This window comes from Poecilia latipinna, unplaced genomic scaffold (genome assembly GCF_001443285.1).
Source record: "Poecilia latipinna isolate Pla-1442-1.1 unplaced genomic scaffold, P_latipinna-1.0 Scaffold81, whole genome shotgun sequence".
In the NCBI taxonomy this organism is placed as follows: domain Eukaryota; kingdom Metazoa; phylum Chordata; class Actinopteri; order Cyprinodontiformes; family Poeciliidae; genus Poecilia; species Poecilia latipinna.
The window spans coordinates 313,881-328,193 of record NW_015112697.1 but is presented as its reverse complement, the minus strand read 5'-3'; the positions used below and the strand labels follow the sequence as shown (position 1 = coordinate 328,193).

General features: G+C 39.5%; 1 protein-coding gene across 1 annotated transcript in view; it reads right to left on the bottom strand.

The window, feature by feature from the left end:
* zc3h3 (zinc finger CCCH-type containing 3) overlaps window positions 1–13,801 on the bottom strand; it is a 72,891-nt gene extending 59,090 nt beyond the window's left edge. Inside the window, exons 1-3 of the mRNA XM_015019330.1 lie at window positions 13,694–13,801; window positions 10,727–12,089; window positions 9,735–9,907 (exon numbers count right to left, since the gene is read on the bottom strand). Coding sequence (XP_014874816.1) covers window positions 9,735–9,907; window positions 10,727–12,089; window positions 13,694–13,739 — 1,582 coding nt within the window. The 5' untranslated portion in view covers window positions 13,740–13,801. The remainder of the gene's footprint in view (window positions 1–9,734; window positions 9,908–10,726; window positions 12,090–13,693) is intronic.
* Between the last annotated feature and the right edge of the window lie 512 nt (window positions 13,802–14,313).

The window sequence follows — 14,313 nt, the reverse complement described above, 5'->3', positions numbered from 1 at the left end:
GAAAACTAAAAAAACCGATCAAACCCCCCCCCCCCCAAAAAAAAAAAAAAAAAAAAAAACATAACAAGTGGTAACCAGTGTTACTAAGATACTTGGAAGGATGGGACCAGAGCTCTGATAGGAAAGCAGTCAGTGGGGTTCAGGGAATAACTGACCAAGACCGGAATAGCAGTGGTAGGGGACCAAAAGGGGTTCAGATGTCCAGGCCAGCATGACAGAAATGGAAAGTTGGAAAGGCAGGGAAAAAAAAAAAGCTCAAGATGATGAAGCATCAGGTTTCTTTGCAGGCTGGGGGCATGACCCACAGCCTGGCTCTGTGGCTTGAGTGGAGAGCCAGGTGGAGACGGAGAGTTATTGGAGGACATGCAACTAAATCAGGGTCACAAAAGAAGTAATGAAATAGTAAGGCTAAGGAGGGTCTGTACCTCATCTATACTTCATTAGCTGAGAGTCTGGACAATCAGCTAAAATAATACATATTGTTGTAGAGTGGCTGTATTGTGACCACATCTTCTTATCAGAAAATATGTGATGAAAAGAAACAGAAAAGATCTGCACAATTCTACATGTTACTAATAATTACAACCTTTTTAACATACTGAGCGGTAGAATAGCCAAAGATGCTCCACTGATGTAGTCTGCTGTCAAACAAGAATCGTATCTGAATAAAACTTGAAACTGTTTAAATTCTGTTGTATTTCGGGGCACTGAAGTGAAATGAAACCCAGTTATGCAACATTACACACACTCCTTGCCCTTTTTGTTCCTGTAAAGTTGTTAACAAGTCATCAGCTGCAAGCTACAGTTAAGACCTGCTACAATTTCAAGGCGCAGTTTCTGGAATAATTTCAATACTTAACATGATCAGGTAACTAGAAGACTCCTGTTAATTTGCCTGGAGGTTGACGCGTTGTTGTTTATAACCAGGAGGTGCTGATCATAGTTTGGTTGTACAGTACCTACACAAGAGTTGGCTCCAACGCATGCAGCGCACGCATTGTTGGCATTAGTTTTGAAATTTTATACAGTTTGTGTATCCTGTTAAAAACTTCACTCATTAGTTTAAAGAGCAATTTTTACGCCTGAATTGTATTGTGACCAAACAGGAACCTCAGTCACACAGCTCAAGATAGCTGGGATGATCCAGTCAGAGAGACTATTATAATAAGTGAGACTGAATTAGATGCATGAAACTTTATAGTGCAGGATTAAATGCATTTACTCTGATGGCTGCATTGCGTTTTTTTTTTTTGTTTTTTTTTATTAGAATTTGTTACAATTTTAATTCCATTTAGCTTTACTTGTTATTGCAGGCAGATCAGCTGCAACTTGAATATTATAATAAAATGGAGTGTTTATATAATGTGCAAATAACTAACCTAGAGGCACTTTTTAGTTTGTTTCTTCAATTTCTTAAGCACTTTCCTCTCAATTGTAAATATTAATTGAGCAGCTTTTTTCTAGAGGGCTTCCTCAAAAGTATATGAACTTACTGATCTTGAATCACGTTGTTAGTGCTTATAAGCACTTGATGTGTGGAACAAGAATAAAATGCCAGGAGCTCTTTAGACGGTCTTCCCATGTAAACGTCCACCCTTCGCCCCCCCTCCAGATGATTATTATGGAAACACGTCAGCGTGTGAAGACATATGGAGGAGAGCTTGCTCAGATTGGGTTACTGTCACAGGGTCGCAGGGATAGGGGCCGGGCACCGATACCAGCAGGCCCTCTAGCTGACAAAAGGTAGAGATTTATGAAGCAGCAACGAATGGCCTCTGACTTTCCCCTCCCCATTACCAGAACAAACACACACATCTTCATGTAATAAGTACCACCTACACAGAAGTTCTAAATAGTAAATGATTTCATAATCACCATTTATTTTTTGAATTTATAAAACTTTTAACCTACATCACAAGGGGAAGAAAGCTCAGAGGTAAAATACAACAGCAAAGTGGATCAAGTTCTTAATTGAACGCTTTCGTTTATTAAATTAAGCACTTAATTAATTAATTAAATAATTAATCGCAGGTTGCAGGCAGAAGATGTTCAGTGATGACAATTTTGAGGAATTGTGGATCCGCCAGTCCAGTAATGGGAAGTTCTTGGCAGCTGAGCCATTTACCAATAAGCGACACATGTTGCCTGCCATGTGTTCTCAAATAATTAGAGGCCTCTGCCTGCGTCCTGTTAGGTTTCTGATTTATTCGGACAGCTTGACTCGTGGGCCACTCCTCTGGATACCAAGAAAACATTTACCTCCTTAACTGGGAACGAGTCACTATCATCTCAGGGTCAAGTTTCTGTACTCAATAGTATTGATTACACATTTCAACACATGCCGGCCACCCCCCTCAACACGCATGATCTTTCCCCTCTTGAAGACACATAAGATGATCGGGGAGTTCAGTCAAGAAAAAAAAAACACAGATTAAATGGTGAAATAAAAACTATGAATGCCAAACGACAGATGTTTTTTGAGAAAATTATTCAAGTTAAGAACTTCACCCCAGTGCAACAGAGTTGGTGCACAGTGGAAGAACAGCGTGTTGAGCTCAAATGAGTCAAATTTTAATTATGGCCAGCTGACAGTTTGATAGCCGCTCAGAGGAGGCGGAGAGACCTCAGACACAGTTGAGAAGGTGCAGTGTTCGGCTCACTGGCATGCATGGCCCCTTGAGTCTTGAGAGGTTAATCAAAATGCCAAATGTTACAGTGCACCACCGCAGAGAGCTATACTAAGCCCATCCAGCACAACACATCATCTTACATGAGAAACAGAATCATTCATGCAACATAAGAGCCTCCAGGATTAATGCATGCAGAAGTTCGTGCTCCATTACGCATCCACAGTAATGTGTGAAAGTTCACAATGTAAAGAAACCAAAAAAAAAAAAAAAAAGTTTGCACATCCTCTGTCTGCAGAGTCAACTGCTGTTCGTCCTTAAATCATTACTGCAATGTTACCAAACTGAATATGTGGTTTGTCGCGTGTGTGGGGGCGCACATGTCATGGGGAGCATGTGCGAGAGAGACAAATGGTGACAGACACAAAGAGAAAGGAAGTGGGCGACGGCCGTGGCCAGAAAGAGAAGGCAGACCTCCACCTGTTTGACACAGAGAGCCTGAGAAAGTGAGCAGGAATGAGCAGAATGTGTACGAGTGTTTTCGACCAACCGATAATACGACCAGGAATGGCATTTAGAGAACCCCATGCCAAAAAACAGCTGATGGAACCATCATTCACACAAATGATCACAATTAATCGACTTATGCAGGTCTGATACAATACAGCGTTGCTTTAAGCATGCACACAGCAACTGGAGTCGTGTGCAACTGGTTCAACAGAGCTGTATTAGTCCTCTGTAGGCTGGCTCAGTCTGTGTGTGAGAATGTGCACGGACATGCACGGGAGTGTAAATGTGGGACAGTGAGTCAGTGAAACCAGACTACAGGACAAGTGGTCGCAGTGTGAAGGAAAAGTGGGAGAAACTGGATCAAGTGTGAACCAGAGAGTGATGCAAATAAACAAGCAAAAATAAACAAATGGCTGCTGAGCCAAGACAAAGTCAAAAAAGGAAACAGTGAGGAGTTGCACAAGTCACAGACTTAGAACACACTGGCTGCAAGGATTTTTTTTAAATAATCAGTCAGCAGGGACATGTAATAGCTGCTGCTGTACAAACTCCTTTAATCCCTTCTTGTTCAAGCTACTCCTTTATAAAGTTTGTGAAACAGGTATGAGAAAACAGAAGTGACATCAGGGAAGGTGGGATACACACAGGTTCATATTATGTTTAAAATAAAAGTGCAATCATAAGGTTTGTAGAGGCCAATTCAGGTTCTTTGACAAAGGAGAATTTTTTTTATAGATGTAGAAGATTAGAACAGAAAATAAAGAAATTGCAAGATGATACCCATTTATGCATCAGAACATAAATTGATCTGATTATGCATAAAAGTATGCATGCAATGGGGAAAATCAAGATTTTGCCCCTTTGAATTTCAGTGCACATATAAACTATTTTTCAGACAGCTTCAACATCAAATCAAGTTTTATCAAGATTGATGGGAATAAAATTTGAAGTCTTCAACTTTATGTCACAATAAAAAAAGAAACCTTGAAGTAGCTGCTATAAACATCCTGACACATCATCTCGGTATACATATAAATATATGCAATTTCTACATGGGACATCCTGGTTATATCACCTTACGATAGAAAAAACAAACACTAACAAAAATCTACTGATTGATCACATGCAGAGTTTGAGATAAACTTGTTCATCATGGAGTTTTAAAGCACAACAAGGCAACACAATGTGGCTGCAGATATCACCCCAACATGACTGCGTGTATCCGACATACAGCAGAATGCATGGATACATCACAGAGGAAAGTGGAAAATGTCAAAGAGATGGGCTTCCTTGCAAAGCAAAGCAAAGCAGCTCTCATGATTTATGAGAAAAATAAATGGGATCGCTGCAGGCACGGCAACAGGATCCGTGAAGGAAAGAGAGGCGGTGGTGAGGAGCGAAGATTCTTTTGTGGTGGTAATCGGCTCCATGGTGTCATGTTGGAGCGGGCAGCGTGTTCATAAGCTAAAGCTGAAAGCGTCACAGAGTCAGCCAAACACAAACATCTGAAAAGGATGTCTTCTAGATGCCTCTCTTTGGTGGTTTTCCAAACTTCCAAAAAAAAAAAAAAACCTTTAAAGTGCTATTGGTGAAAGATGTCTGAGGGTGTCTTCCACGCCTGTAGTTTGCTCACTGTGTTTTGAATTACATTAAAAGTATCTTATTTGCAGAAAAATTATCTGAGAAGTCTAACAAATAATTTTGAGAAGATATCTTGGAAATTGCAAAGGGTATTAATGCTAAAAAAGAAACGCAACTATTGCTCCCACAATGCAACACATACCTCAAGCGTGCACGTGGTAGCTGTATCAGATCGATGTTAGATCATAATTCACACCTTAAACAAACAGTTAAGGAGTTAATTTGGAAGCGTACTGAGACAGTCTGAAGGAGGTGCATGGCTGTTTTGGTCAGCACTCATCCAGTTGCACACCAAGAAGACTAATCCTGCTGATGAGCTGATCGCCTTTCAACAATACAACATCCGGCTGTAAAAGCCAGGCACAGCATCTTTTAAAGGCATTCACATCCTTGAATTTTTTCAAATTTTCTCTACCTGCTTTACAGATCGAGAGTCTGAAATGTTTGCTCAGCCCAACGCACTCCGCACATACTCCTATAAACTCTGACTAGCTATTGCTGAAGAAAAGCACTCCAATAACATGATGCTTCCACTGTCATGTTTTATGGTGGAGATGGTGTGATCAATGTGTAAGTTGCCCACACATAGTTTTCTGCATGGGCTTCAGTGTTGGTCGACTCTCAGTTGACCAGAGCACCATCTTCCACATGTTTGCTGTGTCCCGTTTTGCTTGAGGTAAACTCCAAAGAAGACTTCCTCTGACGTTTTTTCAACATTGGATTTCTTCTTGCGACTCTTCCACTCAGACCAGATTTATGGGTTGCACAACTAATAACTGTCCAGAAATATAAATCTGAAAGCCTGATTAGCTTTTATGTCGTAAAAAAGGTGGCAATGTGAAAAGTGATATTCAGAAGTAGGCTTAAGGGTTATTATCAGCACAGCAAAGACAGCAACAATGAGTAGAGAGACGTGCTGTGTGACGGAAAGAGTTCAGATAGAGCGCTAAAACGCTCCAGAAAGCTGTCACACGGGGCCTGAAGCCGCACGGCTCAGCACTCTTCTTCACCGTCTTCTGTCCGTTCCTGACATTTATCTGCTTTATTTGATTATCTGGGCCCCATGGATGCCTCTGGGTACATGGTACCACAGACACACACACACACATACACACACACACCTCGATTCATTACGGTCCCAACTGCTTTCTTGGGTTTATGCCCTCTTTAAATTAAACCAGAGATAACCAAGCACCTCAGAACGCCACCTCCCCCGTTAACGTGGCCAAGAAGGCTCAAACTAGTCATTGAGGAGGAAATTAAGAAACATTGTTTGTGAGTGTATTATCATGCATGTGTGAGTGGTCATAAGGTTGTTTTTAACGGGCTCATCTATAGGGACTCTGCTTCCCATCATTAGTAATTCAATTTGCTCTTTATTAGCGGCTCTTATCAGAGGTGCAGACGGCTACGCGCAGCTTCCCTCGCTCCATCTTCCTTTTCACTCAACCCTGCTCCACCTTTCCTTCTTTCGAGTCTTAACACCCATCTTTAATTAGAGATGCACATGTCCCCGCTGCATGCCATTTAGGTTGTTTGTAAGGCATAAAAAAAAAGCAGGCAGAAAAAATTAAGGGTGAGAGAAGGAAAACAGGAGGAGTCTGAAAGAATCCAGGCAGCGTTAAGAGAGTCAGGCTGATCGACAGAGAGCCGTGAGGAGGAATAAAGCCTAATGTTAATAGTGATGGCTTTTCTAATGTCTTCTGACTTCACTGAGAATTGGAGATTACACCAAGATGGGCATGAGGCGTGCAGGGTGCGCGCAGAACGACCAGAGGGTTGGAGGGGCCAACAGAGGGAGAGACCGAGGGAGGAGGAGGGGGGGGCTGTAAAAACAATGATTGCTTTCCATCAGGTTAGGCCTATATTCTACAGTTCGTTAAAACAATCCAATTTGCAAAAGGATAATTATGCATTAGCTCCTTTTTATCTGCTGAAGGGAGAGTGGTGCCAGGGCTTGATAGCAGCGGCGCCGCTCGCCTCCACCTCTGCAAATTACCCGCTATCGGCACTTGTTCGCCATCACGGCTGAATTGGGCAATCAATTAACACCCCCCCCACCCCCTCACACTCCACCCCCTGCTCCTCTTACACGCCGTCTGTAAGCCTCTTCTGTGACAGCAGGCCCTGCAAAGCCTTCACAAGCAGCATGTGGATGCGATTTGCTGCCCTCTACTGGAGTAGACTCAAAATATGGTTCTCAAAACATAGTGTATTTATCCTAAAATAAGAATACTATAAAAAACGAAATGCAAAAAATACCAAAAAAACATAAAAGAAAGAAAGTGACATGTAGGGAAACAATCAAAAAAAGGAGAAGGGTTGATGGACATTAATATCTGTAACACATATTAATCTTTAGAAAATATTTGAATTCTCACTAGTCACAACACTATTATGCATGTTCTGCTTTATATTTGTAAAATAATCTAAATGATTACATAATTCCTAAAATCTACTGAGAATACAGCTGTTGAAAGACTTCATATTAAAGCCACTAAAGTGTTTTCTTCTTTGACCACTGAATCACAAGGTGAACTGCACTAAAAGTAAATAAAAAACATTCAAAACACACATACGGCTCATTTATTAGACAAAAAGCCAAAATAAAACAGGAATGATTGGTCATATTCAATGGTCGCCTTAGTTACTCCAATCAGAGGACATCAAAGCACCAAGGAGTCAATCCTTTCTGCACCAAATCAGCCCTAAAACATGATGCTACCACCCCCATATGTCACATTTTGTTAGGCTGGTGTCCTCAGGCTCATAAATGTCCCTGTTTTTCCTCCAAATGTCATTATGACCAAACAGTTCCACTTCAGTTTCATCAGAAGACAGAACATGAGTCCAAAATGAAGGTCTTTGTTTCTGTGTGCACGTTCAACCTGAAATCTGGCTTTTTCATGTTTTTATTTTTTTGTAGTAGTGACTTCCTCCATCCTGAGTGGCCTTTCAGTTCATGTTGGTACAGAACACATTTCACTGTGGATAAGGACACTGTCTTACCAGCTTTAGCCAGCATGTAGTTAAATGTCTCCATTTAACTAAAATTAGTCAGCATTTAGTATCAGACGTTACTAAATGCATGAAATCATCATCTGGGCTTCCCCTCGTTGTTTAAAAAGACAGTATAAATCACTGTGTATGTAAACTTCTGATTTTCAAGACAAAATAAATAAACCTCTTACATATTACTTATATCATTTTTTGTGATATTTAACAAAAATAAATAATTCTGAACATTCTAAAGGGCCTAAAACAAAATAAGTTTGGTCTGATTTAAGTTCCGTCAGCGAGAAACAAAAAAAAATGTGTCTTTTTATTTGGTTTATGTAAAAATGGTGGGACTTCAAAATTTATTGAATCTCTATTGTAATTTCAATATGCACAGATACTGAGATCGCAAAGCACTCCAAAGGACATAGCCTTTACTTTAGCTCTACCTTGGAAATTGCAAGTGAAATCTAAATCTATTACCATTAAATTGTTGCCATGTATGGGCTTTAATTATGCTTCCAAATAGTTTGTCCCATTTTCATCAAAATTCTCTGCACTACGAAGGCAGAAAATGGCATAATGTTCTAATCCACACCTGGATAACCAACTTAAACTACAGGAGAAAGTGTTTAACACTGAACAAAACCGTTATGTGGAACCAAGCACGGAGCAGGTATGAGGAACACAGACGTGACAAACTGCTGTGCTAGAAAACAACATCAGCCACAGTCCCTAACCAAAACATTTGGAAGGAAATTAATGGTGCACCTCTCAGCATGTGCACAACACTAAAATTAAAACAGAAATCAGTCAAATGACAGTCGTGTTTGACTGAAAAATGAATAAGACTTTTACAATACACTGTAGCATAATTGTGTCAGCTGGAGGAAGACAAATGAGCCACAAAATCCTAGTTGGCAGGACTGAACCACCAGTAAAAGCAGAGAGTCTGTGGGAATTATTGATTGATTCAAAGCATTTCTTGGATTTTTCGCAGCTCTATCCTGAGCAGACCCGGTGCTGTCAGAAGTGGTTCAACAAATAAACTTAAACACCATCTTATACTAATTGTCACCAATCGCATGGTATAAGTCTCTTCTTATTTATATGACAGAAAATTAGGACCATTGTAAATAAAAATAAAAAATAGACATAGGAGGAATAAATAACTGTCAAAAAACTAAACTTTTTCTTTATAATTTCATGTATTTTCAAGGAAAATTTTTTTAGATATTCTCTCAGAAAGTCATAAACTTGTGAGAAAGAATATACAATTCTATATAATTAAAGGAATGCATTTATGATATTAAATTTAGGGAATTCTCTGACATTGCAAAGTCAGGAATTTGTTTTGACATTATAGTTCTGATACAGGAAAAGAGCCAGGATGTAGCACTTACACTTTGGAAAACATCCAGATGTGCATCTCCTAAATTTACCAGAGGACTTCTGTCACTTTTTGTCACAGATGTCTGAGTTTATAATTTCAGAAAACTTCTGAGCTTTTCCTCTTACAAATTTCTAATTTTATCATAACAGAAAAAAATCATAGTTTTACTATCAGAAATATAAAGCGTTAATCATCACAAAATTATGTAAATGTATTACTTTTTCTTGTTAATTTACAAAATTCTTAGTTTTTTGGCAGAAATATATCTCACTGACGGCAGTCATTTATTTTTCTTTTATCTGCATTGGCCCTAATAATCTGTTACAACAGACCACATTTTAAAACCTTTAGAAAACAAGTGGAAGAAAAAAAAATGCAGATTTAGAAATGTAAAATAATTGCTAGACATTAGTTAGTAGTTCTAAAGCCACTTTACCCAGCAGAAAAGGACAACTAAACTATGAAAACCCAACACACTCTGACCAATGTCCATGAATTATTTTGCAGATAACTGCTCAATATCTACAAATCAATTCATCCTTGAAGCACTGATGTGTGTTTCTTACTTGCTTTTGACGAGGTCGGGGAGAGACGCCTCAACTTGTGTCTGCCAAAGCAGACCAGTTCCCTGGAAGGCGTCCTCCGAACTCCAGCAGGACTCCTGGTGAAGGAGTACATTCGACTACGCAGGGGAAACTTTCCTGTAGCCGGACTGCTCGCCTTCTCTGACGCAGCGACACTGAGGATAGAGTAAGAAAGCAGAACAGAGAACAAAGCTTTAAGGTGAAGAAGAGAACAAAGAAAGAACAGAACTGGTGAACATAAAGAGCAGCAAATAATACAAGTATGCCTTAGTAACACAGAATGACAGACATATTTCATTTGTTTATTTCTGCACATTTTTAAAATTATGTTTTCAAATAAGGGGGGAAAAAAATCAAATATCAGCTTCATGGAAAATTTGAACATTACATAAAACAGATTACATGACATTTTGTACGGAAATGTCTTTTGCTGAGGTTTTCAGGAAGACTGATAGCAGCCTTCAGCTCATCTGCATAGTTGGCTCTGGTGTCTCTCATCTTCCTCTTTTTAACACTCTGGATTCTCTGTGAGGTTTAGGTCAGACGTGTTTGCTGTCCAATCATGCGCGGTGATAAAATGGACACCATCAGGTACGGATACTTGTCAGTGTGTCAGTGTGTGCAGGTGCCAAGCCTTATTGGAAAGGAAATCTGCATCTGCATAAAGCTTGTCAGCATGTTATCGCTTTTAATGGTGTTATATGAGATTATATTTCTGAAAACTTAATATTTCAGCAGCTCAAAGCCACGCCAACTATATGATTACAAATAAATTCTTACGTCACTATCTATAAAATATATTAGTTTCACTATTTAAATTGTAATATTGATATGCATTTATTTTCTTCTTCATTGAGATGCACCTATAAAACTCTTTGCTGCCACCTTCTGGTAAAAAAAAAAATGCAAAAAGCTTAACTGGTAAAAATCAGATCAGTAATGATAACTGGGTGAATCAGTGTGTGTAAATGTACCTGCTGCCAGACTTCCTGATAATTTTCATTCTGCTCCGGAGTTTGAACCCAGCAGGGGAGGAAGAGCGAAGGTACGCCCTCTGAGGGACAGTTGGAGAAGGATGTCCCGTTTTCAGCCCTTTGTTGCTTTTCTCTGCTGTCCAGTGGAAGGCGGATCTACGACGAGCCACTGGTGTAGTTCCTGTCACCGACCCGGCTGCAGTCTGACCTCCGGCCTTCCAACGGTAACGACTCATGTGTGTTGAGCTGGCAGAAGAAGCTGTGATTCCCCTCTTCGGCTTTCCAGAGGGTGTAGAGGCTGGTTTGAGTTTCTTGGCAACATCTCTCTGAGGATTAATCAGGGCTTTGGGAGACAAAGGCTTGCGCTGGTTCTTAGTTTGGACTCCTGAGGAAGAAACCCATCTGTACTTTGAGGTCTTGGGGGCGACGGTGACAGGACTGAGCTTTCGAGGAAACTTCCTGGGAGGCGTTTTCTTACTTGATCCACCTGATAACGGACTCCCAGCAGTTGCTGCAGCTTTGAGGACAGATGTCTGAGAGGCTGTGACTCTGCTCATCGATACGGAAACAGAGCCGGCTGCTTTGGGCTCCAAGCTCACAGTCTGACTCTTCACCCAGGTGAACTTGGATTTTTTTAGAAATGGTGCATTAACCTGGCCATGAAGGGTCTCTGGTGAATGTTTTGATTCTTTGGAAAGAGAAGGTAAGGTTGGAGAATTAGTAGTCTTGCAAGTTTCTGGGCCAGTTTTCTTGTTCAGGGAAAGTTTGTTCTGTATTTGAATCTTGCTCTGAGAACTTGTTAACCTGTTGGCATTAACAGAAGCGGGAGCTTTGAATGACGCTTCAGTTTTCTCTGCTGGCAGAATGACGAGCCTGTTTTCAGCCTTTTGCGCATCTGGCTGGATATTGGTGCTACCTGAACTTGAGCCGTGCCGTTCAGAAAGTGTGTTAAATCGTTCTGCTGTTGCTCCACTCACTCCAGTTTTCCTGACTGTAATTCCCGCTTTCTTCTGCGTAAGATTCCCTGACAAAGAAGTAGCAGCCTGGGAGTTAGGTTCACGCCCTGTGCTGCTGATTGCTGAAAAGGTGCTGCTAGTTCCATACTGGGAGGTAGCTGGATGAAGGGAAGTGGAGGGAACGGCTGAGGGTACTGGCACTGTCGACTGTGGGCAGTTGTTCCTCAGAGAGTATGTCTTCCTCCAACTTCCACGGCTCTGAGGAGCATACGGCCTCCCTGTGGCGATGTGAGGATGGACAGCAGACGTGCTGAAACCTCTGGCTGTTGTTGAAACCTCAGGCTGCCTCCACTCTGCTGCAGCAACCGGTGCATCTCCATGGACGCTCTTATGTTTATTGATAAGATCTGAGGATTTAAAAAATTGTTCTGATTTAGTTATAAAATTCATTAGATGCTTAAAATTAAAAAAATAATAATAATAAAAAACACACAATAACAGAGGAAAATAACTGACACAAACAGCCTTTTTGACGACAAAGCTAAAATCTTGGATGGTAAAGTAACAAACAAGATACAGAAACAGGTCCTCCAACTTCAAAAATCTGTATATTTGGTTGAAATATAAAGTTCTCCAAATTTCAATATGGGTTTGGAAACAGTTAATGGAGCCATCCATGAGTGATAGAACTGGAGTGCAAATGTGTTTGGCGACAAGAACATTTGTGAAGGAGTCGTTATTTTGCCAACATACAGTCATTGTAAAAACAAAGCACACCTTCTTTCTATTCCACGGTTTACCATATCGGCATCATAGAAGTGATCTGGTCTTTATCAAGTTAGATATTTTTAATCTAACATGAAATATATTTTAAAAAAAAAATTAGTAATGTTGGATTTGTTATTTTTGTCCTGTTGATGAGTCAGTGCTGTTTGAGCCTGAGCTCTCACAGTTGGCCTCATATTTGATTCTAGATTACTTTTGCATAGCAAGTTTGTAGGTGATTCAGTGACAGCAAAACTAGTCCAGGTCATCACGCTAATAACACTGGATTTGATAGTTTAAATCAAGGTGAAGATGAACATGGTGGTCTCTCCCATCAAAAGGAAATTGCTCAAGAACTATTTTGTGTATTCAGAAGAAACGTTGTAAACCTAAGTCATTATTTATCTTCTTTAATGAAAGAAAAAGCTTTCTTCTTCATCCCTTTTAAACAATTTTTACTTGTTTTTTTTTGTAGTCTTATGACGTTTAACATTTAACTTACTGAGACCAGTTGACTCTCAGGGAGTTGGCTGGGATATTCCAGTCCACCATGCCACTAAATGTTCTATCCGATCTCTGTATTCAACTTCCTGATATACCAGAAAACTGCTGTCATTTCAGTACTTTTGCAGCTGCAAAAGCAATAACGAATCAAAACCCCTGCTCGTACACAGGTGGTCACATTATGATTATTCCAGTACATTTGACTTTTAATCACATCTGAGCAGGAAGTATTAATTTGGCTTTTAGTTTTGTTTTTTTTGTTGTAGAAAAATAATAGAGGAACCTGCTTTGATTTAAACAATGTTAGAACCTTCGAAGGCGCCATTTTTTTTTATTATGTCCTGATGTCAAACCGTAATATTGAAAGAAGATGTAATTTCTACCAGTTGGTTTTAATGTTAACGTCTGCTTAAAATTTCATCATTCTCCAGAAAAAAAAAATGTCCTGCTTGTTTCATCAACACATCAAATCAACTTAGAAGTATTTAAAAAGACGTTTACCTTAACAATTTACGTTAATTGAATGTATTTTTTTTTTCCTGCACTTGATTTCAGTGACGTTAAAGTTCTAAAGCTTAACACAAACATGAAGCTAACGGTTAACGTTTGCCTCTAAATTATCCGAAAGAAAGGTTTTCAACCCTACACACGGCTGACTTAGGAAAATACACAAGAGCAAAAAGGTTTTCTCCCTCGCTGGTATAACACAGAATAGCTGACATTGATAAAAACAGAAAAACACCTTGTAGAAGTTCAATCTGCCTCTTCAGCGCTTCTCTTTCCTCCATGTTTACGTCCGATGCGCCTCAACGTCAGATCCTTACAGATGACGTACATTGTCCTGGCCAACCAGAGTCCAAAGTCTACTGAGCTTTTTTGCTCTCATTTTTGACTTGCAGGCGTCATTGTCGTTTTAGGGAAAAGGGGCTGAGGCAGAAATGTTATTTTTTAAAAACCTAGGTAATTTCCATGAAGTAGGTTCTTTTGCAAAAATGCTTGTTCTTGTTTTCAAACTTTATATTTCTCTCTACAGTTCCAAACATCTGTCAAAATCATAAATGTGCAAACATTTAAATTATTAAAAAGAAATTATATTTGATATTCAATTGTATGAAGAGCTTCAGAAAATAAAAACGTTATTTTTGAAGGAACATTCAAATGCTGCTTTTTTTAATTACAAAATAAAATAATCAGACGGCTCATAATATTTTCTTTGTATGAGATATTTTGAACTTTGTAAAATAATTAAATCCTGTAGATGAGATTTTAAATTATAGCTCATATTTTTTTTTTTTTTTTTTTTTTTTTCCAAAAAGTGGCCCATTTTCTTTTTTTAAAAAAAAACCAAACACACTTTTTTTT